Below are 23,052 nucleotides of genomic sequence, written 5' to 3' on the forward strand. Positions count from 1 at the left end.
TAATAATAATATTAAATAATACTATTTTATTATTATATTATTATTATTATTTTATTATTAATATTAAATAATATTAAAATTATTAATAATTATATATATATTATTATTATATTATATTATGTATATATTATTATTATTATTATTATATATACAAATATTAATAATAATTATATATATAATTATTATTAATAATTTTAATATTATGTATATATATGTATTAATTAATCGATTATAATAAAAGAAAATAAGAAAACGTGGGTTTCATATAAGGCACCTTTACTCCTAAGCGTTACGAATCCAATTCGACGCTTGGTTGAAACGAATCGCATGAAATAAAACGCCGGCTCTATGCGCGCCGGCAGTTACGTTGCCCGCGATAATTACCTTGTTTTAATCGAAACGGGTTAATCTGGTCGTACGAACCGAAATAGTCGGGCGTAATTAACGAATGCCAAGTTAACGGAAACACGTACGGCTGGCCTATTTTTCGCCGAGCGGCGAAGATTTCATCGGGGCGATATAATACTCACCTTTCACGTAACGAGAAATCAAATTAGATCAGCGGCTCGAAGCACAATGCATACAATTTGTGCAGCGATTACACACGGCGTAGCGAATCGTTTGAACACGGTTTTTTCGCGGTTTTGCTCGATTGTTCGCCGATTCCTGCCTGGCGCTGCGTTGTCGTTTTCCACGCGGAGAAAGTGAAACGTCGGATTCTAATGAAGCAATCGAAGATTCGTTCGTGATCGCGACTGGCCCATAATTTCGAGCACGCGATACGCGCGCGTTTTCGCGGAAGAAAGTGAACGCAGGCGAGCAGCCGGGCCCTGTTCTCGGTTCGGGTTCGGTTCGCCGCGGTCTAATCGGCGAACAGTATGATACCGGAGGATTCGGCTGGGAAAACTCGCGGCTAATTAAAATCGACGTAAATAGGAGCAGCCGGCGTGAAAGCGGCGCTCTCCTCGCCTCTCTTAAAATCGTGTGTCGGGGGGATCCTCTCCCTCGTTTCCACGGCCGAAACGATCCGTCGCGGCCCTTCCGCTCGCCGGCATCCTCTTCGCGTTAATTAGAGGCGAGTCGCCAGCTCGCGGACCTGGGAACCACGAGGAAAACGAGGCTGATGGAAAGTGACGCATGAGAACCGTGGATGCGCTCCGCGCTCGACAGAAATCGATGGTCGTTCGGAACGGGTTCACCGGGATGATCGGCAGCAAAGCGTTGCGTCATTATTTCGTCGCGAGTGTTTGTACAAATAGAGGCTCTCTTATCCAAAAGGTTTATTTTTGTAATATTCTGATACCAAAACATTCTGTTATTTAAAAATTTTATTCAAATTCTCTGCACTAGGTGATAGTGCACATCTAAATGGTACAATGCTTAGATAACAGAATGTTCGGATATAATACTGTATAATACAATAATGCTATAATACAATAATACTATAAGACTATAATACTATAATATTATAATACTATAATACTATATAATACTGTACAAAATTATCTCTATTGTAAATCAAGATCTTGGTACGCAAGTGGAGCATGTTTTATAAAATCTGGACGCCCTTTACACCGAGATCTTTAATTGTATCCAGTTCCCAATAGGATGTTCAAAGGAAATTATTTTATTATGGTGTACTTTTACTTATCTCGCTGTCTGCGATCAACTTTTCCTTTTTAATTAAGAATTTTAACCAGCTAAATACGTAAGAAAACAGAATTGAGTTGAATTCAAACTTCTATAAAAATCACTCTTTATAAATCTGGAATTTTCTCTTATGAATTTTAACCAGCTAAATACGTAAGAAAACAGAATCGTGAGTTGAATTCGAACTTCTGTAAAAATCACTATTTATAAATCTGGAATTTTCTCTTATGTCCCGATAATTATTGATAAAGTTAGGTACCACATATCGTATGGTGGCGTTCTCATAATTGTGTAACTTCATATATCTAATTTCACCATTGATATGGAATAGAAACAGGTTTCAATGAATAAACCTGTGTAATGAATAAAGAATATCATTATTTTTTAGTGATACGTTTTAATGAATAAAACTGCGTAATGAATAAAGAATATCATAATATTATTTCATAGAAATTTAAAACCAGCGCAGTACAAAAGTGAGCTATTTTTTCGTTGGTATAAAAGTATTTTCTATCGCTATCAGTAAATTTAATCATAACAGTAATATATATATTAATAATAATATATATTATTATATATATATATATATATATATATTTTTTGCAATAATAACTTTTTCTAATTCTCCAAGAATACGCACCAATGATTTCAATGCGTGGAAATGCCGCTAACCTACTCTAGTTTCGACGATTCACGACACATTTCTGTAACTAAAATTAATAAGTCTGAAATCCTGGACCGCGGAAAAAGAAATGTCGACCAAAGACGTTATCGTGAAAAGGATAAAATATATACGCGAAAAGAACGAAAGTAGATTAAACACTTGTCAGTTCCACGTATCATAATTGTCGTGGAAAGTGTGAAGATCTTAGCCTTCGATCGTCATTATTCCCTTATTATTTTCTCGTATTATTAATAATATTTCACGAATACACAGACGGATTTAACGCATTTACGAGTCCTGTCAAGCATGATAAAACATAAATCGCATCTAATAAATGTCTCTCAGAGGAAGAAGCTATCTTTTGCTTTATTTTCATCGAGATAAGGTCTCTCGCGGAGCCTAAGCGTTTCCAATTTATTCGTCCCGCGAAAGAAAAAAAAAACATCGTAAAATCTGAATATGCATGAAGCTTCGTCGTGCGCTTGTAAACGATCCGCAATATCTCTTCGAGACGGACGCATAAAAATATATCGCAGCGGCGCGCTAATAAATATTTAAGTGCCGATAACGACCGCGAGTTTCAGCGGATTCTGCGGTGATATCAGCGATACCGAAATGGAAAGTCGTATCGAAAAAGCCGGGGAAAAGCGAAACGGTTCGCGAGCTGCCCGAGGCGATGCGATGTCTCGGCTGTTCGAATCGCGAGGCGGTCGCGTGATTCCGTTTCGTTGTTTTAGTGATACTTGCGCGGTGAAATGGAACACAAGCTCGTTCGAATCGCGGCGACGAAAAACGCGGCAAGAAAAACGCTCTCATGGCGGCAACCGCTAACGAGATCTTGATGGGCACGGCGGTCTTTTTTTTGCAGGGAGGATCACCAGACCTATCAGCCCACGGTTCTCTTCAAGAGAACGAAACATCACAAGGGCTCGATATACTGTCTCGCGTGGACACCGGATGGGCAATTAATGGCCACCGGAAGCAACGACAAGACTGTCAAACTGATGCGCTTCAATGCCGACACGTCGAACCTCGAAGGTAAATAGAACCGACGATTATCTTTTTAGATTTAACGAGGCGCGCCACTGGCCAATGAAATCAATGGTTTCTTCGGACAGTCCGCGATTTCTTCTGCAGCTATATCGATTAGAACTTCTTTGCCGGTAATTATTTCATAGAAGAAATAGAAACTCGGCACGCTTGCGAAGTTTCAATAATAAACATGGAATTTTATCCATCATTGTTTCTATTGGAAGCGTGAAAACAGCCGTCGAAATACATAGGATAAATAACAATATTTAGACGAATATCTTTGAAAATATTAAAATGGAACAAATGGTTCACATGATAGAGTTGCATATTTCTAAATCAAGAATCCAGCTGCGCAAATCAATTTTGGATAGTTTTAGAACCTTTTTGCCGTTAATTATTTCATAGAAGAAATTGAAACTCGGCACGCTTGCGAAGTTTCAATGACGAACATGGAATTTTATCGATCATCGTTTCTATTGGAAGCGTGAAAACAGCCGTCGAAATACATAGGATAAATAACAATATTTAGACGAATGTCTTGGAAAATATTAAAATGAAACAGATGGTTCACATGATAGAGTTGCATATTTCTAAATCAAGAATCCAGCTGCGCAAATCAATTTTGGATAGTTTTAGAACCTTTTTGCCGTTAATTATTTCATAGGAGAAATAGAAACTCGGCACGCTTGCGAAGTTTCAATAATAAACATGGAATTTTTTATCGATCATCGTTTCTGTTGGAAGCATGAAAACAGCCGTCGAAATACATAGGATAAATAACAATATTTAGACGAATATCTTGGAAAATATTAAAATGAAACAGATGGTTCACATGATAGAGTTGCATATTTCTAAATCAAGAATCCAGCTGCGCAAATCAATTTTGGATAGTTTTAGAATCTTTTTGCCGTTAATTATTTCATAGGAGAAATAAAAACTCGGCACGCTTGCGAAGTTTCAATGACGAACATGGAATTTTATCGATCATCGTTTCTATTGGAAGCGTGAAAACAGCCGTCGAAATACATAGGATAAATAACAATATTTAGACGAATATCTTTGAAAATATTAAAATGGAACAAATGGTTCACATGATAGAGTTGCATATTTCTAAATCAAGAATCCAGCTGCCCAAATCAATTTTGGATAGTTTTAGAACTTCTTTGCCGTTAATTATTTCATAGAAGAAATAGAAACTCGGCACGCTTGCGAAGTTTCAATGACGAACATGGAATTTTATCGATCATTGTTTCTATTGGAAGCGTGAAAACAGCCGTCGAAATACATAGGATAAATAACAATATTTAGACGAATGTCTTGGAAAATATTAAAATGAAACAGATGGTTCACATGATAGAGTTGCATATTTCTAAATCAAGAATCCAGCTGCACAAATCAATTTTGGATAGTTTTAGAACTTCTTTGCCGTTAATTATTTCATAGAAGAAATAGAAACTCGGCACGCTTGCAAAGTTTCAATAATAAACATGGAATTTTATCGATCATTGTTTCTATTGGAAGCGTGAAAACAGCCGTCGAAATACATAGGATAAATAACAATATTTAGACGAATGTCTTGGGAAATATTAAAACGAAACAGATGGTTTACATGATAGAGTTGCATATTTCTAAATCAAGAATCCAGCTGCCCAAATCAATTTTGGATAGTTTTATTTGTTAAAAAATTGTATGATGGCGCTATTTTGTTCATTCTTCCATTTAAACGTTGGTCCGTATTCCTGGATACAAATAATGCGGTCGTATGAAGCACAGTCTTTACGCGCGATGTATCAAGCAGGTGGGAAAGTTTCGCGTTATAAAACAGGCCTAAACGAATTTCTACCTTCCCGCTAAATTCAGTCCAGTAACTTACGTAACCATGCGAACACATGAATTTTATAAACCGTTCAGAAACACAGGCGACTCTTTCAAAATCAGCGATAAAAAGAAACCGACTTTTTGGAGTCTCATAGCGCTTGAAAATCTTCTGAAACTATTCACTTAAAATAATCCAAAATTAATAGAATTGTTGGCTACTTTCTTCCGAAATAAATCGATAGTCCGGACCCGACACATAAAAATGCAGTAAATTCTCCCCAATTTTCCTAAAACTTATAATTTTAGGTAGACAGAGAAATGAGTGAAAGAAAAGAGAATGTGTTAAGCGTGTGGAGATATTGAGTTTGATAAAATCACCTAGAAACGACAGTATTGTTTTTAGTACTACGTTAATATTTCAGAACATGCGCGAGACTTATTCACTCGTGCAGATTAACTTTTGATATAACATATTTAAGACTTGTTTTTCAAAACGTGAAAAGGGTCTTAATTACGATCCTTGTTTAATCCTTAATTTATAAGTTTTCAAACGAACATACTAGATTTGGAATATAGAAAATTCTCCCTAATTTTCATTTAGCTTGTGAACAAAAATAAACAATTTGGGAAGAGGAAGGCTCGAATAATTGTACCTCCTCTTCCAAAATTGTCCGTTTTCGTTTACAAGCTGCAAGAAAATTAGGGAGAATTTACTGTATTGCGGCAAACTGCCGGCAAACATCCGGGCCAAACAGGATTTCCTTGGAACCGCGTTAATCACATTTAATAACGCCGCGTATCTCCGCGATCTCGCGTAGAATACGAAATTCCGGCACGAAAGAAGAAGAAAAAATGGAGACCAGTCATTAGGTCCGAGCCGGACGCCATGTGTTTGCCAGCAACACGCGGTTTATGTAATTGTTGCGCAACGAGAGACCGGCTCTCAAAAAAAGCGAGAACTTTCTCACAAAATGACGCTTTCGTCACGATCCTTGCAGGTCAAGAAGTCGAGCTGACGATGCACGATGGCACGGTGCGCGACCTGTGCTTCCTCGAGGACACCTCGAACAAGTCGAGCCTGTTGATTAGCGGCGGCGCAGGTGACTGCAAGATCTACGTAACCGATTGCGCGACCGGCACACCTTTCCAGGCGTTGAGCGGCCACAGCGGCCACGTGCTCACGTTGTACAATTGGGGAGGCGCGATGTTCGTCAGCGGATCGCAGGACAAGACCGTCAGATTCTGGGACCTCAGAACGAGGGGCTGCGTCAACATGGTCACGCCCGCTACGGTACCTGGCAGCAGGGTTAGTTTAGCTATCTTGTAGGAGTTGTCATGACTATCTAGAAATAGTTTACGCCCGATGGTACCGACCGATTTTTGCAAAACCGAGGCAGGTGAACTTCGGAGTATCCTTCGGTTTTTAAATGACTTTTCGACGGTTTATCAATTGAAAGTCTTAAGATTCTCAATGAGCATACTATTGGGTTGGCAACTAAGTAATTGCCGATTTCAGTTATAGACGTCTCTCACTCCTATTTTTATGATATCCGCAAATGTTATATTATAAAATTATTATTATTATTATTATTATTATTTTACTCAATGACAGACATTTTTCCCACTTCTTCGTTCCGACAAAATTTCACGACGACTGGAATTAGCATAAACATCCCTATCACGTTGAATGCCACGGGGGTCACCGGTGATCGGCACTTGACATTAAACCTACCAAGCAGTAATACTAACTGGCATGGACTGCTTCACAAAAGTAAGAAGACCGAATTTATTTGGAATTTGGAAAGTTTTTATCATAAAACTTGTTCCAATAATATTGGGATGGCAACTAAGTAATTGCCGATTTCAGTTATAGACGTCTCTCACTCCCATTTTTATGATATCCGTAAATGTTATATTATAAAATTATTATTATTATTATTATGTTATTTTTTATTATCCGTGAATGGTAGCAACTGGACAAATTGAATGCAACGGTCAAGGAAAAGCGACCAGAATTGGTCGATCGTAAAGGTGTCATTTTCCAGCAGGACAATGCTAGGCCGCACACGTCTTTGTCCACTCGGCAAAAATTGATGGATATTGGTTGGGAATCGATGTTGCACCCACCATATAGCCCTGATCTCGCGCCATCGGATTACCGCTTATTTCGATCCCTGGACAACTCCCTTCGTGGTAAAACTTTTAACGACGACGACGCTGTAAAATCTCACTTAACTCAGTTTTTGGCCGAAAAGGATCAGACTTTCTGCGAGCGTGGAATTTTCAAGTTGTCAGAGAGATGGCAAAAGGTCATCGAACAAAATGGAAAATACATTACAGATTAAACTTCGTTCCAAGTAAAAAAAAATTTTTTATTTCATTGAACAAATCGGCAATTACTTAGTTGCCAACCCAATAGATCGGAAAGAGGCTTGACGATGTAATTCTAGAAGGAATTATTAGATTATGTTCTTGGAAATGATTTTAGTACGTGATTGTAGCTGTTGACAAAATTGAGATATCATTAGCAGTAAATTGTAACAATACAAAGTTTTGTATTCCCTTGCGGTGCAATTTTCTTCACGATCACGATTGAGACTTTTTCGATTCGTAATTTCCTGGAAAGGAATGAACGTTGATTTAGTGCTTAAATTTATTTGAATTTAAGGGAACTTTATTCTGACTTAAAAGAACGGAATAACATTCATAATTAACAGGTTACTCATAGAAATCTCCATCACAAGCCCGACTCGTCAAAGTATGGCATTACAGAAGCCGTACTACATTAAGAAGATTTTTAAGTATAATTTTGATGAAAATGAAAATACGATTTGCAATATCTTGATTTGCTTGAAGAAGGATGCTTCGAAGTTCGCAAGAGATTTTGTTCGCTAACTTATTTAGCGAACGTAAGCTTGATTGAATCACGACAGGATTTTATCGAAAATGATTGAATCTTCTGAATTTGATATCATCAAGACATGAGAAGTTAAAATGAAATACTGTCGAAATGTCTTAGAAAATCTCTTACCTTGCTTCAGCAAGTTCGTACCATTTGGCACTCAAACCATTTAATGCTAGGTCTGTTCATAAAATAACATTGTATATTCGTACTTTCGTGAAGTAATGTTTCGCTATGAAAAAACTATTACAGCGGAGAATAAAAAATGGACAGGCCTGCTTCGGATAGCTATCTCAATTCATCGGGAATTAGAAGCATAAATTTCAAGTACTATCTAGCGAAGTAGTTTATTCAATTAGTGCTTTCTTCCCGTCATTGGTCCAAATTGCAAAAATTCTTTCTACTTTACATTCGCATTTAACCCTTTAGCTGTGTAGAAAGGCTACACTTGTCCTGAAGAAATGTACATTTTTGTGCTAGAACAAGTACAGTAATTTCTCTCGAAAATGCCAAATTTCGGGTTGCTCTGAATTTCCTTGTACTGGTCCTACGCTTACGTAATTTATTGCTACGTCGATGCTAATTACGTCTCGTAATTTATCGACCGTCGACGGAGACGGTCGCGAAGCGAATTCCCGAAAAACAACACAAAATGGTTTGTTTGTGTGTGAGTCGGGTAAGAAAATCCGCGAAGGTACCACAAGGTATGTGGTAGGTACTAGATACGTGACCGTCGAATCGTGTCATGTGACCTCCGAATTGCCTTCGAATCGTGGCAAAAAATTGAAAATAAAAAACGTAAGTCATCGTTATTATTCTAGCATTACTATGTATTCGTATTAATGTACACTGGCATGCTGGCTGCTGCCTTTTCATCCGACTGCTCGTTTTCTATAAAAACGAGCCTCGAGGCCCAAAGAATCGCGACTTAGTATTCTCAGAACTGCCGATTTCATTTCCGACCTCCGAACATTTCTGGGAGAAATTACTGTACGCTCGTCTCATTGTTCCAATTAAAATTTTTGTGTGAAACGTATTCATAATATTCAGACATTTTAGAATAATCTTAGAAAACCTTGTTGAAGGAATCTGCATACAATGTACGTATGATACGTGTACATAATTTGTACATACGATAAAATATATTGTATGTACCTCTTAAGTTGATCTACACAGCTGAATGATTAAATTCAAATGAAAATATAAATTAAATTTTCTGTTATTGATATTACGTATTCATTATTAAGTTTTGGTACATTGTACAAGATGTCCCAAAATTATTGTACAAGCGAGAAATGAGGGGTTCCTGAGGTCATTTGAAGTAACTTTTTCCTCAGCGAAAGTGCATTTCGTGACTTTGTTTACGAGTTATTAACGAAAAACAGTGACCAATGAGAGGCGAGCTCGGTTGCCGCGAGCCAATAAGCTGTCGAAGCCCAGTTCCTCTAATTGGCTCGGCCGCCTCGCGCTAGCTAATCTCGCTTCTCATTGGTTACTACTTTTCGTTAATAACTGATAAACGAAGCCGCGGATTGCATTTTCGTTAAAGAAAAAGTTACTTCAAACGACCGCAGGAACCCCTCATTTCCCGCTTGTACTATAATTTTAGGGCACTCTGTACATTATGTTCTCAACGCAGAAAGGATTTCTGTAACAGACGACGCATCCAGCATGCACCGAGGACATCGATTTTCAGTTGTTTCAGTTCCGTTTTCAGTTCCACGTCCGATAAAGTCTTCGACCCACGTTTTTCAACTCGCACCGATCATTTTACCCCATCACAAATTTCATAGTTTCCACGACTTTCAACTGTCTTTCTCTCTCTCTCTTTCTCACTCTCTAGTGCCCTCTTAGGATCGAACCTTTATCGGACGTACTTCAGTATCAATATGGAACAGAGTCATTATCTCGTGTCTGATCAGCATTTGATACCTTTGCAGGTTGGCAGTCCCGTAGCGGCGCTTTGCGTCGATCCGTCCGGACGTCTTCTGGTGTCCGGTCACGAGGACAGTAGCTGCGTCCTGTTCGACATCCGAGGCGGAAGAACCGTGCAATGCTTCAAACCGCACGCGGCCGACATCAGGAGCATACGTTTCTCGCCTTCCGCGTATTACCTGCTCACCGGTGGCTACGATAATAAGCTTGTTCTTACCGATCTGCAAGGTACGCTTCAGTGATTTCAATGCCAGGCCTGGCGTTTTACTACTTTTAACAGTAGAACTGCGTAGTCTGACAATATATTGACTAATATATATAATATATTGACTAATACATATTGTTTTGTAACAATGATAGGATTAATTTTACTCAAACATTGTGCGATTGCTATTATAGTAGTGGTTCGAACAAAAAAGTTCATCAAAAAATTTCCTATAGTAAAATATTTGTATGATTTCAGTGAGTGTAAATGGAAAAAATTTGGAGCAAGTCATTTTGGCCTGCTCAGTAGTTCTGGTCTTAAATTATCTAACTTTGGACATATCGCTTTGTTAAAACAATTTTTACATTGTATCGAAGCATAAATATATTCGTCGTAAAAGTAGTGAGTATGTAATAGAAAGAAACAAAAGAACAACATGTTTAAATATTTGTCAAGATACGAAGGTGAACTTCAATTTTTGTAAAAGAAATGCTGTATCTCTTTTTATATAGCACAGTGGCGTTATCTTTACTTTGAAATCATTTAAATCGCTGAGTACATTTTTAATTTCTGATATCGTACGACCTTGACAGTCATCCTATAGCACATCACATATCAAACATACAGCATTCTATTTAGAAGAATATAGTTCAATCGAAAAAATATTACAAACTTAACACGTTGAATGCCACGCCAGTTTTACAGAAATTGCCTGTGGCGCCACGATGAATTTTCTTTTATGTGATACATATAATGTTGAAATATTATCTGCAATAGATAAGTTACAGTGTATAAACCATGTTTGACATGTTAATTGCGGCGGGGATCATAGTTTGAATCGAAAGATGGTAATAATACAAAACTTTAGATATTGACATTTGTTTTAAATTATATATATAAGGTCTACCGGAAAGTTCTGTCCATTTTTGAATTGAAATATAACACAATTTTCATACATTTAATAATATTTTTATTGAAGAATATACTTTCCATCGTTACTTATGACTTCTTGCCAGTGTGATGGCAACTTGAAAATGCCATTTTTAAAGAATGATTTATTTTTAGAGGCGAAGAACTCAACTAGTGCTTGGTTGACATCGGCTTCAGTTTTGAATTTGTTTTCCTGTAAAAAGTTTTGCAAAGAGAGAAACAAGTGATAATTGGAATGTGCTAGGTCTGGGGAGTATGGTGGATGCGACAGAATTTCTCAGCCTAGCTCTGCGATTTTCTGACGAGTCGCCAAAGCAGCATGTGGTCTGGCATTATTATCGGTAGCCATGTTTTCACAATCGCGTCTCACTTAATAATAACACGAGACATCTTTGTTTCAGTTTATTTAGGAGAGTAGATGTGTGTAAATGCAATGATAAAGAAAGATAGTCATATATGTCTCAAATCAACATGTGCATATGGATTGAAACTTGAAGTGACACTATCGGACAGAACTTTCCGGTAGACCTAATATTTCTATCAATTTGGGCGCGCCAGTCACCGGTGGCCCCCATGGCGTCACTGCCAAGTTAAGTGCCGGTCACCGGTGGCCCCTGTGGCATTCAACGTGTTAAAAACAGATTGCGTTACAGTTTATAAATAATCTTTTGTTTTAGAACTACATACCGAGCACTAGAAGCGACTAATTTGTGACGCCTTTTAAATGTAATTGTAATTGTCCACAAGAGCATCGTTATAATATGAATAACTTTAACACAAGGAATCTAAAATCCTCCCAAATTCATTACAGTGTCCTATGTCTTATAGTATTAATTATTGTATTAAATCGTAAAATTGATTAGAAGAATTCCAAATTTCTATTGACAACAATCTATATGTTCGCAGGTGATCTAACGATGCCTCTGCCCAGCGTGGTGGTGGCGCAGCACCAGGACAAAGTAATCTCAGGCCGATGGCACCCGACGGAGTTCTCGTTTCTAAGCACCTCCGCCGACAAGACAGCGACCCTGTGGGCTCTGCCACCGGTCTAGGATATGAGACACGTCAGACACCTGTTCATCGTACGCAGCGATCGTTCGCTTTTCGAAACGATCTCGCGCACCTGATCATGATCGTTCGTTCTTTTGTTCTCGCCTAGACGTATACCATTACCTGTATCCTTTCGTTTCGATTCGTGCGCAAAAGGAAGGATACCGGACTAAATTTTGCCTTGAAACAGCAGAACGAGAGCCAAGCGTCGTTTTAACGAACGGGAGAAAAAGTAAAATGAAAGATAAGGTAGAAATCGTTGCTCGGAAGCGTGGCAACGGAAGTCGAAGAGGAGAACGAGCGATCGCGAGCGATATCGGCGTAACGCAGACACCGGGAAGAAAGTTTTCCTGCGCTCGCGTCTAATTCAACCGTGACCGATTGAAACTTTCGGGAGCCTCGCGCGAGCGTGATCGGATGCGACGCTCGCGATAAGGATACGAACCGCGCTGGAAGAGAAAGAGCAGAGCGTCGGGCGATTGTTAATGTCCGAGAGCTACGGGGGGGACGAGAGAAAGTGCATTTTCTGCGCGAAGACGATCATCGGTCGTAGATCGTAATGCATTCGTCGACAGATCGTCTGATAGAAATCATAAGACTGCGGAAGAGAACTTACTGAACAAGAAACGCAAACTTTATCTATCTCGAGGTACTTGCGAGAGAAGCTTCCTTACATGCGCAATTAGCTTTGAAAAGTAAGGATTAGAAGTCTTGGTACTCTGCTTCTTAATGGGGGAAACGAGTGCCGTTCTCTCAACAAATTTCATGTGATATGAAAATTAGTGTAGGTGACGTTTATTCGTACGTATTGTTAATTTTGAATTTTTCTAAATACATAGAAATATCTCTTCTTTGTTGTGCATTGTTATTTTGCGTGTATCTTTGTACACGATGTGTATTTGTCTGTCCAATCGAGTGAGTTCAGCCAATTTTAATTCAGAATTTTTGTCCCGTGCAATAATTATAAAATTTGATGAATGCAGAGCAAGATTTATGCATGCATACAGTCATAGTTAGATGTTATGAAATAACACGTTTAACAACCACCATCTTGAATTGTTCGTTTACTGTTCCAGTAAAGCAGTAAAAATAAGTTATAACGAATAGCACTCGTTCCATTTATTAAGAATTGTAGTATCATAACTTTTTTAGAGCAGCTAATTGTTCCGGGAGGCTTCCCTCGTTGCAGCGAGACAAAGATGGCGACAGTTGGTTCGATCATGTCACCCATGACATTCGAATCGACTGATCGTACTTTTCGTCGGTTCGACGGTTTTCCTTTCTCGTAGGTTCGCTTTGTAACGTGTGTCTCCCTTAATTTTGTACCGAGTTTCTTCGCGATCGTGTTCGCCCCGATGTACATACGTTAGCGTAACATTAAGAGGGATTGTAGTCGCATCCTTCTGATTATTTTGTTCTTGCTGTTATTCACAAATTAATTCTAAGCCTGTGTTTAACAAATATCGCAAAATCGCAATGTGGATAAATAGTGCTGTCTATCCGTTTCGTTTCTTTTCTCCGCCTTCTCCCGTGTTGATTTTTTATTAAGAGGGTGCATACGGAAGAGTCTCGGATTAATTGGACAAACATTGTTTATGCCTGTTTTTTGGTTTTTTCTTCATACATTTTTCTTTTTGATAGACGCGGGCATCCTTGGTCTTGTTTAAACATTGCCGCGCATATCGGAGAGACCGTGTAACGGTCGTGGGAGATCGCACGTTTGTAGGAGATGATTATTTAAGTTTATTCGTGTGCATACCATTATAAATTTTAATTAATGCACCGTAGGTAATTTTTGTAGAAAATTTCAAACGAGTTACCATGGAAGCTCGCCACTTTTAGCGTTAAGGGGTCTTTAATTACCTAAAATGCCAAGAAGTATAGGGAACTATAAATATTTATTTTTTAACAGAACTTATCTCTCCAGTTTCGTTGTAAGATTAATTTAAATTACAAATATAGTAGCGGCTGGAAAAGTTTTCGCATTAAATGCCTTGTAGATTTTTAAATGAAAATTTTTGAGAATTCACTTATTTATAACATTATAAATAGCATTTAACTAATTATAACCATTATAAAACATTTTCAGAAAAATCAGTTTTTTTACCCACGTGAGTGTGCGGGGCCCCGAAATAATATGCGAACCAGTAAATGCACACGAAGGTCGTCTTGATTTTAGAAACATTCGATGGCGGATTTTCTTTTCTTTGTGCGAAACTGCACGCGGAGATGTGAATATTATTAATATTAAAATATTTTTGTATTTTCTAATCGAAGGGTTTGGAGATTGGCGGTTTCGTATGTGCTTGCTTAATGTTAGGTCTTCCGCCCTTTCGTTTAGATCCATTTAATAAAGCGTTCCCTTCCATCGATAAACCCCTATTCTCATCGATTCCCGAAGTCACGCCAAATATTCGCATATTACGTATATTAGACACTTAAATATAGACATCTACTCGTATTCAAAGAATCAAGACAACATATACGCTCATATTAATCACTATTTTTTACCGATTAATGCGATAAGGATATGAAAACGAGATTATCTCGGGAGTGTCGAAGAAGCGACCGAAACGTTGCGTTCTTATAGCGGAGTAAGTGTTTTGAGGTGACAATGCGGTGAGAACCCGATCAGAGATGCAACATTTCTCGATCTCGTTCAACGAATTGATTAGTTATCATTTTTCCAAATTTACATGCTTATTTTCCTTCTCGATGAATTTAATAAATCACATAGTTTCAGTTTTCTTTTCTACGAGACAATCGCTGCAAGATATGTTACGTACACGTGCATAGAAAAACATAACATAATTCTCTTATTTTGAATGTTGAACAATTTTCGTTAAACATTACTTTATCTTTTAATCGAGTTAAAGTACTGTTTAACGAAAATTGTTCGACTCTGATATGCGAAACAAATGAATCACTATTGCTGAAGTTGGAAATTCACAAGAAAATTCTTCGTTGAAATCATTACATACACTTATATATACTCAAGAGCAAAGTTCAAAATCGATTATGGTCGCATTCACGCCGCGTTTGGTCCCTCGAAAGAAAAAATTAAGGAGTCTAGATGTTAAGTTGTTGCTTGTCGCAATCGCCAAAGTTCGGAGTGTGGCCGCGAAGCCGCCGGAGAGGTATAAAAATCACCTGTTTTTGTACATATACACGTTTTCAAAAATACTCGCCGATTTCCGGCTAAATGGACCGTGTCTTTCCTCGATTTTCTTTCGATTTTCAAGCGGACGGGCCGCGATCGAGCCTCGTTCGACCGTTGTACGCTCGTTCTCCTCGCGCCAAGCGTTCACCAAGCGAATCGCGCTTCAGACGAGCGAGGAAGAGGGACCGGAAATTGCGAAATGCGGCTCGAAAGATGCTGTTTTCTCGGTCGCGAGCGTCCCTCTTCGCCGCGAGTTGCCCGGGCGAGATTCGTCTTTCACGCTACTTTCACGATGAAAGAACGAAATTATTCTGCTTCACGTATCACGAAAATAATTTCGTTCCTTTGCACAATCAGGATCGACGAGCTGTGTGCACAATGCTGCCTTACAATCGGTCGTGTGTTTCTTTTTCATCCGACGCCGCGCCGTGCGACGCGTTCCAAGTTGGAAAGCGAGAACGGAGTAAACGATGCGAAAACGACGAGCCTGTCGTGAGAAGGATGCTGCGAGCGGGCATCTGCTTCCGTGTAGCAATTTGTCGTGCCTTCTATCGTGGCTGCTTTCGGCGATTCACATTTATTTTTCTATGTTACGTCTCCGACACCCTTAACCACCATCATCCACCACGAAACGCCTACACCCAACTGTTACCCACTGGATCCTCGTGCAACCCCGTTTCAAAGCTACCAATTAATCCTGTTCGTCCCAGAAAATTCATCCCATCGAACTCGTAATCGAACGCTGAAGTAAGGAACCTCTTCGCTATCTCGTACGATTATTATCGTGTTATAATATATATATTATAATATAATATATATAATATAATATATTATAATATAATATATTATAATATAATATATATAATATAATATAATATATATATATGATATACATATATATAGCATAACTTATAACTTTGTACTTTTCCTGTAGATACGACATAATACTGTCACGTCTAATTTAAACAATAAAATTTACGTTAATAAATGCCGTGGATTATTGACATCATCCGATATGCTTTCCGTGACATCCTCTTTATGCTGTTTCTGAATTAGGTTTCTTTTAATTTGGCTTGCTGTTAGCTCATGATAGTTGCAAAAGTTAATCTTACTCTGGGAAGAAATATCTTCACTTATTTTTCTAATATTATTTTAATCTTTATTTCTATAAAAATACCTTCCGAATTCTTCTGTCAACTTCAAGCAGAATATTCAAAAATTGTACGACTTGAAAATTCTTGAAAGCAAAATCTCCGTAAATTCTTTCGATGATAAAATTATATCTTGTGATATAAATGAAACAGAGATATTTTTTTTATTTTTTAATTCTCAAAGCAAAAATGAGTAATGTTATAAGTTTGAATTTGTTGCGGACGCATTAAAATCCGCAGTCTGCTAAAACTGTAAAACTGTTGGCCCTGTAATTGAAGAAAATATTTGTCCTTGAAAAAAAGCTCTTAGCAATTTTATGAACCTTATATAGCTTATATTATAATATATTATATATATTATTATTTATATATATAATATAATAATAATATATATATAATATATATATAATAATAATAATATAATAATATTTATATATAATATATATATAATAATAATAATATAATAATATTTATATATATTATTATTTATATTATTATATATTATATATATTATACCTTAGCTTATTAATAAACCTTATTCTATATATTACATAGAATTATACAATTATATAAAACCTTAACAGAACAAAAATATAGAATACTTTCAGATCGCTTCAAATTCGTGAATTCGGGAACGTACCGTCAAGCAGTTTTCAGAAAGCAGCGGGGACAAGTGTGGGCACCGCGAACCACGGTTCCCCGAAACACAATTTCCAACGTTGATTAATAGCAAAGTAATAATCTCGATGGATTAATCAAAGTCGGCGGGATCAAAGAGAAATCAAGGGAGTGCTCTTGGCCGCTAATCGCAGCCGCGTCAGCTTTCCAGAATTTCCGGTAATAGACGCGATTAACTTGGTACCGACCGATTACCCCCGAGTGTCGAAAGGGTACAGGGGCCCACGGATCGTCGACTTTTCGGAAATTTCCCATAATCACCGGGCAATCATGGCAATCATCCACCCGCACGTTTACGCACCGGGCCCACCGAATTCGCCGTTCTCGTTCGGAGCCGATTCCGTGAACACCGGCGTTCTAGTTTACGAAACTTTTAAATAAGACCGAGCCAAGGGGATTCAGATTCGCCCTCATTACCGAGCACCCACTCGCCCCGGGGAACCGGCAATTTCGTAAAGAAGAAATTTATCTACCGTTGAGGAATGAACGCTGCTGACGAAACGCGGACGTTGCCTAGGAATCTTCGGGAATGGGCGTCGTGCGTTTAGCGGAGGGCTAATCGATGTTCGATAACGTAGGGACGAAAGAATAATAGCTGCAAAGATGAGAAAGATTGTCTTATTATCTCGTACAAGATTACCAATTCCCCAGAGTAAAATAAATGAGGCGAAAGATTACCTCATCTAAGGTGAAAATATTGAAAAAAGAATGCAGTAATAAAGTCCATCGGTAGGAACAGCGTATGTGAAACATCGAATGAGTAATGAAAATGGGTAATAATTAGACTGCAGACCAACTTTATTTATTATTATATTTATATTATTTTTTTTATATTTTTTTTTAATTGACTATTTTACTTCCCTGCATTATAATTGACGTTATATATAATAATAATATAATATATATATATTATGCAGACCAACTTTATGCAGAATAAAAATTGTCAATTATATATAATTATATATTATATATATATATAATTATTATAATATATAATTATATATAATTGACAATTTTTATTCTGCATAAAGTTGGTCTGCATAATATATATAATTATATATAACGTCAATTATAATTTAGGGAAGTAAAATAGAAATTCATACGAATTATCTGTTCATTTAATACATAGTTTACTATATCACCTACTCATTTTTGTCGGACAGTAGAATTTGGATGTCAAGATTCTTTATCATTTCCCATAAACTCTGTTTACTATGCTTCGAACGAAAAAGTCGTGGCATGTCGGCGGATGACATTTCTCGAAATGGATTTCTAACGAAAGGAATCGATCAAGGAAGCAATCCGTTATTATTTTGTACTTTTCTCGTAACTTCTTAACCTTCAACTGTTGGCGTAGGTCAATGAATGACGTATTGTCATTGTGTGAAAGAAGCTACACAAATTTTGCTCATCACCAGAAGGTTAAAGAAGCATTGAAAAATCTATGTTCATATAATATTTATTTCTTATTTTTAATCGTGCAATGTGCTGGTCAAGTTCTGCGGGAAAAGCTGCGACACCATGTATGTATGTCCACTGAAACATTTAATGAATTCCCTATAAATGTACCTTTATAATTTCAATAATCACAAATTAAACAATTTGTAATGTGTTAACACGACGCGTTCTGTAAACCTAGTATCACATCAATTGAACTATTAGAGTGAGTGTAGGTATTATTGCGGTTTCTCAATGAAGGCGAACTTTGACAGAGAAAATAAGACCTCTCACGCCAATGAATTGACAACTTGAGCTATATCTATTATTCTTTAACTTGAATATTTACTTTTCTCAAAATATTGGATCACTGAAAGCACAGATTTCATTAAAAAGCGTGATATAAAGTTATGTATCTATTACTGCGAGCCAAATACTGCGGACGTACCGATTACTGCGTGTCAAGGTTGACATAACCCATTCTCTTTTAAACGTACACACACAGCTACAATTCCTAGGATTAAGATATTCTCATTGTAGCACTTTACAAATTTGGTGTTGCGATCAAGCGTATTCGCACCGGCTAATCGAGAATTTCACTGTATAGGTTAAGGTACGCAGTTCAGTAAATCACCGCAGTAATGTATTATACATACATAGTAAAAAACTATGTGCCAAATACTGTGCTAGTAATTAATATTTGAGGATAGATAATAGTGATAGTGCATGTCGATTCTTTTTTATCAAAATAATGATTACTTTATCTAAAAGTAACGTTAAACTGAATAGTTTATTATTAATTATCAAAATATAAATGCCTTTCGAATAAGCGTTCATAGTTGCCATTACGAGTATTTCATAAGACTCAACGTTTTCATAAGCTTTCGAAAATCAAAAGTCAATAAATGTATTAAAACTACAATTGCTGTTACTTGCATGCCATAAATTATCAATATTAAGCATATAAAAAATTATAGGATTCATTTTTAGAAGATTACACACTAATGAAAAATGTTAGATTTTACTACTTTCATAAAATACCGCGGTATTTGGTGCGTCCGCAGTAATACCAACACTTACTCTACTCTTAAAACCGCGCCAAAATCTCGCGATAGATTCTAGGAATTCAATATTTGAATTTGGCTTCTGGCCAGGATTTCGACGTTTTACGCAAGCGGGTTCTCGTTCGAATCGCAGGGCTCGGGGACCAATGTCCCTCCCCCGCTTCGAAAACGTAACATTACAGAACCGTCGCAGCTCGGGGGGCATTCCTGAGGTCTGCGCAACGGCTCGCGTTACCGCACTGCCAGGGGATGGAATTCCAATCGTCGGTGGTGCCGAACGGGGAGGAAGAGCGATCTTTGTCCTCGGGGACCACTGAACACTGGCGCGACGCCCGGCAATTAGGGATCCTGGCCGGCGGTGAGGGTTTCGAGAATATTTGCCAAGCGCAAATCGACCGGGACGCCGGTTCGTCGAATCGATGGGTGCCACTGCCGTCTAGGAATTTCGTGGGTGGGTCTGCGCCCTTAAGGGGGACAGAATTCTTACAGCCGAAAATTTCACTTGTGCTTCAAAGGTCACGTCTCGTCAAACGTATGCCACTGCAACATATCTAAACTACATTGTATTAGATCTACCGGAAAGTTCTATCCGTTTTTGAATTGAAATGTAACACAATTTTCATACATTTAATAATATTTATTGTAGAATATACTTTCCATCGTTACTTATGACTTTTTGCCAGCGTGATGGCAACTTGTAAATACCATTTTGAAAAAATAGTTGCCGATTGTCAACAATTATAAAAATGAGGTGCGAGGCTCAAATCTCCTCTTTCCAAATTGTCCATTTTTGTTTACAAGCTGAAAGAAAATTGGGCAGAATTTACTATATTTGGCAATGTTGCTTTTACTATCCATAATGTTCAAAAGAATGAACGCAAAGTAAGCATTGATCTATAAAAATAACAATTCTTTTCGTATTGTATTTGGCAGGATATTTGATTTGTTGAAGAGAACGTCTTACATATATTAGGTCTACCAGAAAGTTCTGTCCGTTTTTGAATTGAAATATAACACAATTTTTATACGTTTAATAATATTTATTGTAGAATATACTTTCCATCGTTACTTATGACTTTTTGCCAGCGTGATGGCAACTTGTAAATGCCATTTTTAAAAAATGATTTATTTTTAGAGGCGAAGAACTCGACTAGTGCTTGGTTGACATCAGCTTCAGTTTTGAATTTGTTTTCCTGTAAAAAGTTTTGCAAAGAGAGAAACAAGTGATAATCGGAGGGTGCTAGGTCTGGGGAGTATGGTGGATGCGACAGAATTTCCCAGCCTAACTCTGCGATTTTCTGACGAGTCGCCAAAGCAGTATGTGGTCTGGCATTATCATCGGTAGCCATGTTTTCACGATCGCGTCTCGCTTAATAATGACATGAGACATCTTTGTTTCAGTTTATTTAGGATAGTACATGTGTGTAAATGCAATGATAAAGAGAGATAGTCATATATGTCTCAAATCAACATGTGCATATGGATTGAAACTTGAAGTGACACTATCGGACAGAACTTTCCGGCAGACCTAATATTAGCAAGTTCTTAGGTGTCACGCGATAATCCCAATTTCAAGCAACATGAACGCTGTGACAGTAACAATAGAATTACCGAATGGTTTAAAATGTCTGGTGCAATTGTAAAAGTATTTCTACGAGAAATGTTATGTTTAAGCGTAACATAAATACATAGAAATTGTGTAATATGCAGTTCGAATAAATTTAATTTTATTGTTATTATAAAACTTCAACGTTGATTCGTTTCGAAACGTCATTATTACACAATTCTGATCGGAAAGCGCTATAATAAATAGAGTCGGAGTAACTAATAACTAATATTATACAGAAAGAGATCTTAATTTCGTCGACTATGCAAATCAAAAATATTAAAAAAAAAAAAGACGAAAAGACGATCAACCCGATAAAAGCCGTCCGCTTAACACATTAATCCTAATAACACGTAATTCCAGTCATTTGAATCGCAAACACGGGCGTACAAGTTATCGTACCCTATATGGACGGCTGGAAAAACAAAGGAGTTTGCGAATAGCAACGTGAAATAATTGGCACGTGCCGCGAACGGTTCCACCGAAAATACGAGATTTTCGGCGGAACCGTTTGCGCGCTGCGTGTTCAGCGTTCGAAAGCTAATAACAATAATCTGCTGGTCACAGTTCCGAGAAGAATCGTGCATTTCCGACCGTTTTAATGGTGTCTCGCAATTAAAAGAATCGTGAGGGCACAAAGGACCGTGACCGAGAGTCGCGAAAAAAAGAAAGAAAAGAAAATCAGCGATGATCGGTCCCGGCTAAGAACGAGTCGCGTACACGAGAGTGTTTTAATAAAAGAGGACGCGCGACGCATTAGGGTAATCGGGCCCCGTTAAATAATTCATCGGGCGCGGGCCATTCAAATTAATAACGTATTACCGGAATCGGTCCTCCAATCGGGCTCGAATGCGGGGAATGCTTTGTATACTCTATCATTTCCGCAGTGGTTCTCCTCCGCCTTCTTCGTCAAGCCGCTGTTTTTTTTAGATACATTAGCGGCTAAACATCTCCAGAAATTATATTGATGACTATGATTACCACTCCTGAAATTGAACGGGATTTAACGAATAATTCTAGCAACTCGTGACTCTGTTTTACACGAAAATTACAACTTCTCGCCTACCTCGATCATCTCGTTCTCGTTTCGCTCGACGTTTAAATCTCTTCTCGACTCTTAGACCTAGTCTCGTATTCCTAGCACACGAGTTACGCGTAACGACTTCTCGATCTCTAAACTGCCAATGAACCGATTTAACGAGCCAAGCGTGTCGAACGTACAAAGTCGAATATTTCAGCAATATTGTCTAAATGGTATATCATTTTTGTTCCAAAGCATCATAAAGGGAAGATTCTCGAAAGCCCGGCGAGATGCATGCGCACCGCTGCTAGTCCAAATCGCATACAAATGAGGAAAGAACAGGCCCCGAAAACAGAGAGACCTGTCTTAGCATACGCGCGGTCCCCGTGGCCGCGTGTAATCATTCTCGGAAGAGCGATTCCGTGGCCGAGGGATGACGATGATAATAATAATTTGAATCGCGGCCACTTAGCATATGTGCAATTTACCGCTTAAGATGATTTCGTCGTCTCCTCGGCCTGGCTCCTCCTCGCCTCAACCCAGGCAGAAGCCAGAAATTCGTAATCACCGGGGGTTGGTGCCGCGGGCGACCGACTGCCCATGGACACAGCCATTCGGCCGAGTGAAATGCGAAGGAAAACGCGAGTAATTTGCAGCCACCTTACCGGCATAGTCAAGAATTGGCGCTCGTGTTGGCCGAGCGCCGGAGACTTCAACGCCCGCAAGCGCGAGCACTTTCGCCTCCCGTG

At 38.1% G+C, this 23,052-nt stretch overlaps 1 protein-coding gene across 3 annotated transcripts in view; it reads left to right on the plus strand.

Annotated features, from left to right (window-relative positions):
- LOC117219082 (WD repeat-containing protein 47) overlaps positions 1-16,334 on the plus strand; it is a 186,841-nt gene extending 170,507 nt beyond the window's left edge. For 2 of the 3 annotated variants that reach the window (XM_076522912.1, XM_076522927.1), the window contains exons 8-11: positions 3,183-3,352; positions 6,163-6,470; positions 9,989-10,229; positions 12,043-16,334. In XM_076522912.1, the coding sequence (XP_076379027.1) occupies positions 3,183-3,352; positions 6,163-6,470; positions 9,989-10,229; positions 12,043-12,188 (865 nt within the window). In that variant the 3' untranslated portion in view covers positions 12,189-16,334. The remainder of the gene's footprint in view (positions 1-3,182; positions 3,353-6,162; positions 6,471-9,988; positions 10,230-12,042) is intronic. The other variant, XM_076522918.1, reaches the window with a different exon arrangement.
- Positions 16,335-23,052: the final 6,718 nt, after the last annotated feature.

Source organism: Megalopta genalis, chromosome 1, assembly GCF_051020955.1.
Source record: "Megalopta genalis isolate 19385.01 chromosome 1, iyMegGena1_principal, whole genome shotgun sequence".
In the NCBI taxonomy this organism is placed as follows: Eukaryota; Metazoa; Arthropoda; class Insecta; order Hymenoptera; family Halictidae; genus Megalopta; species Megalopta genalis.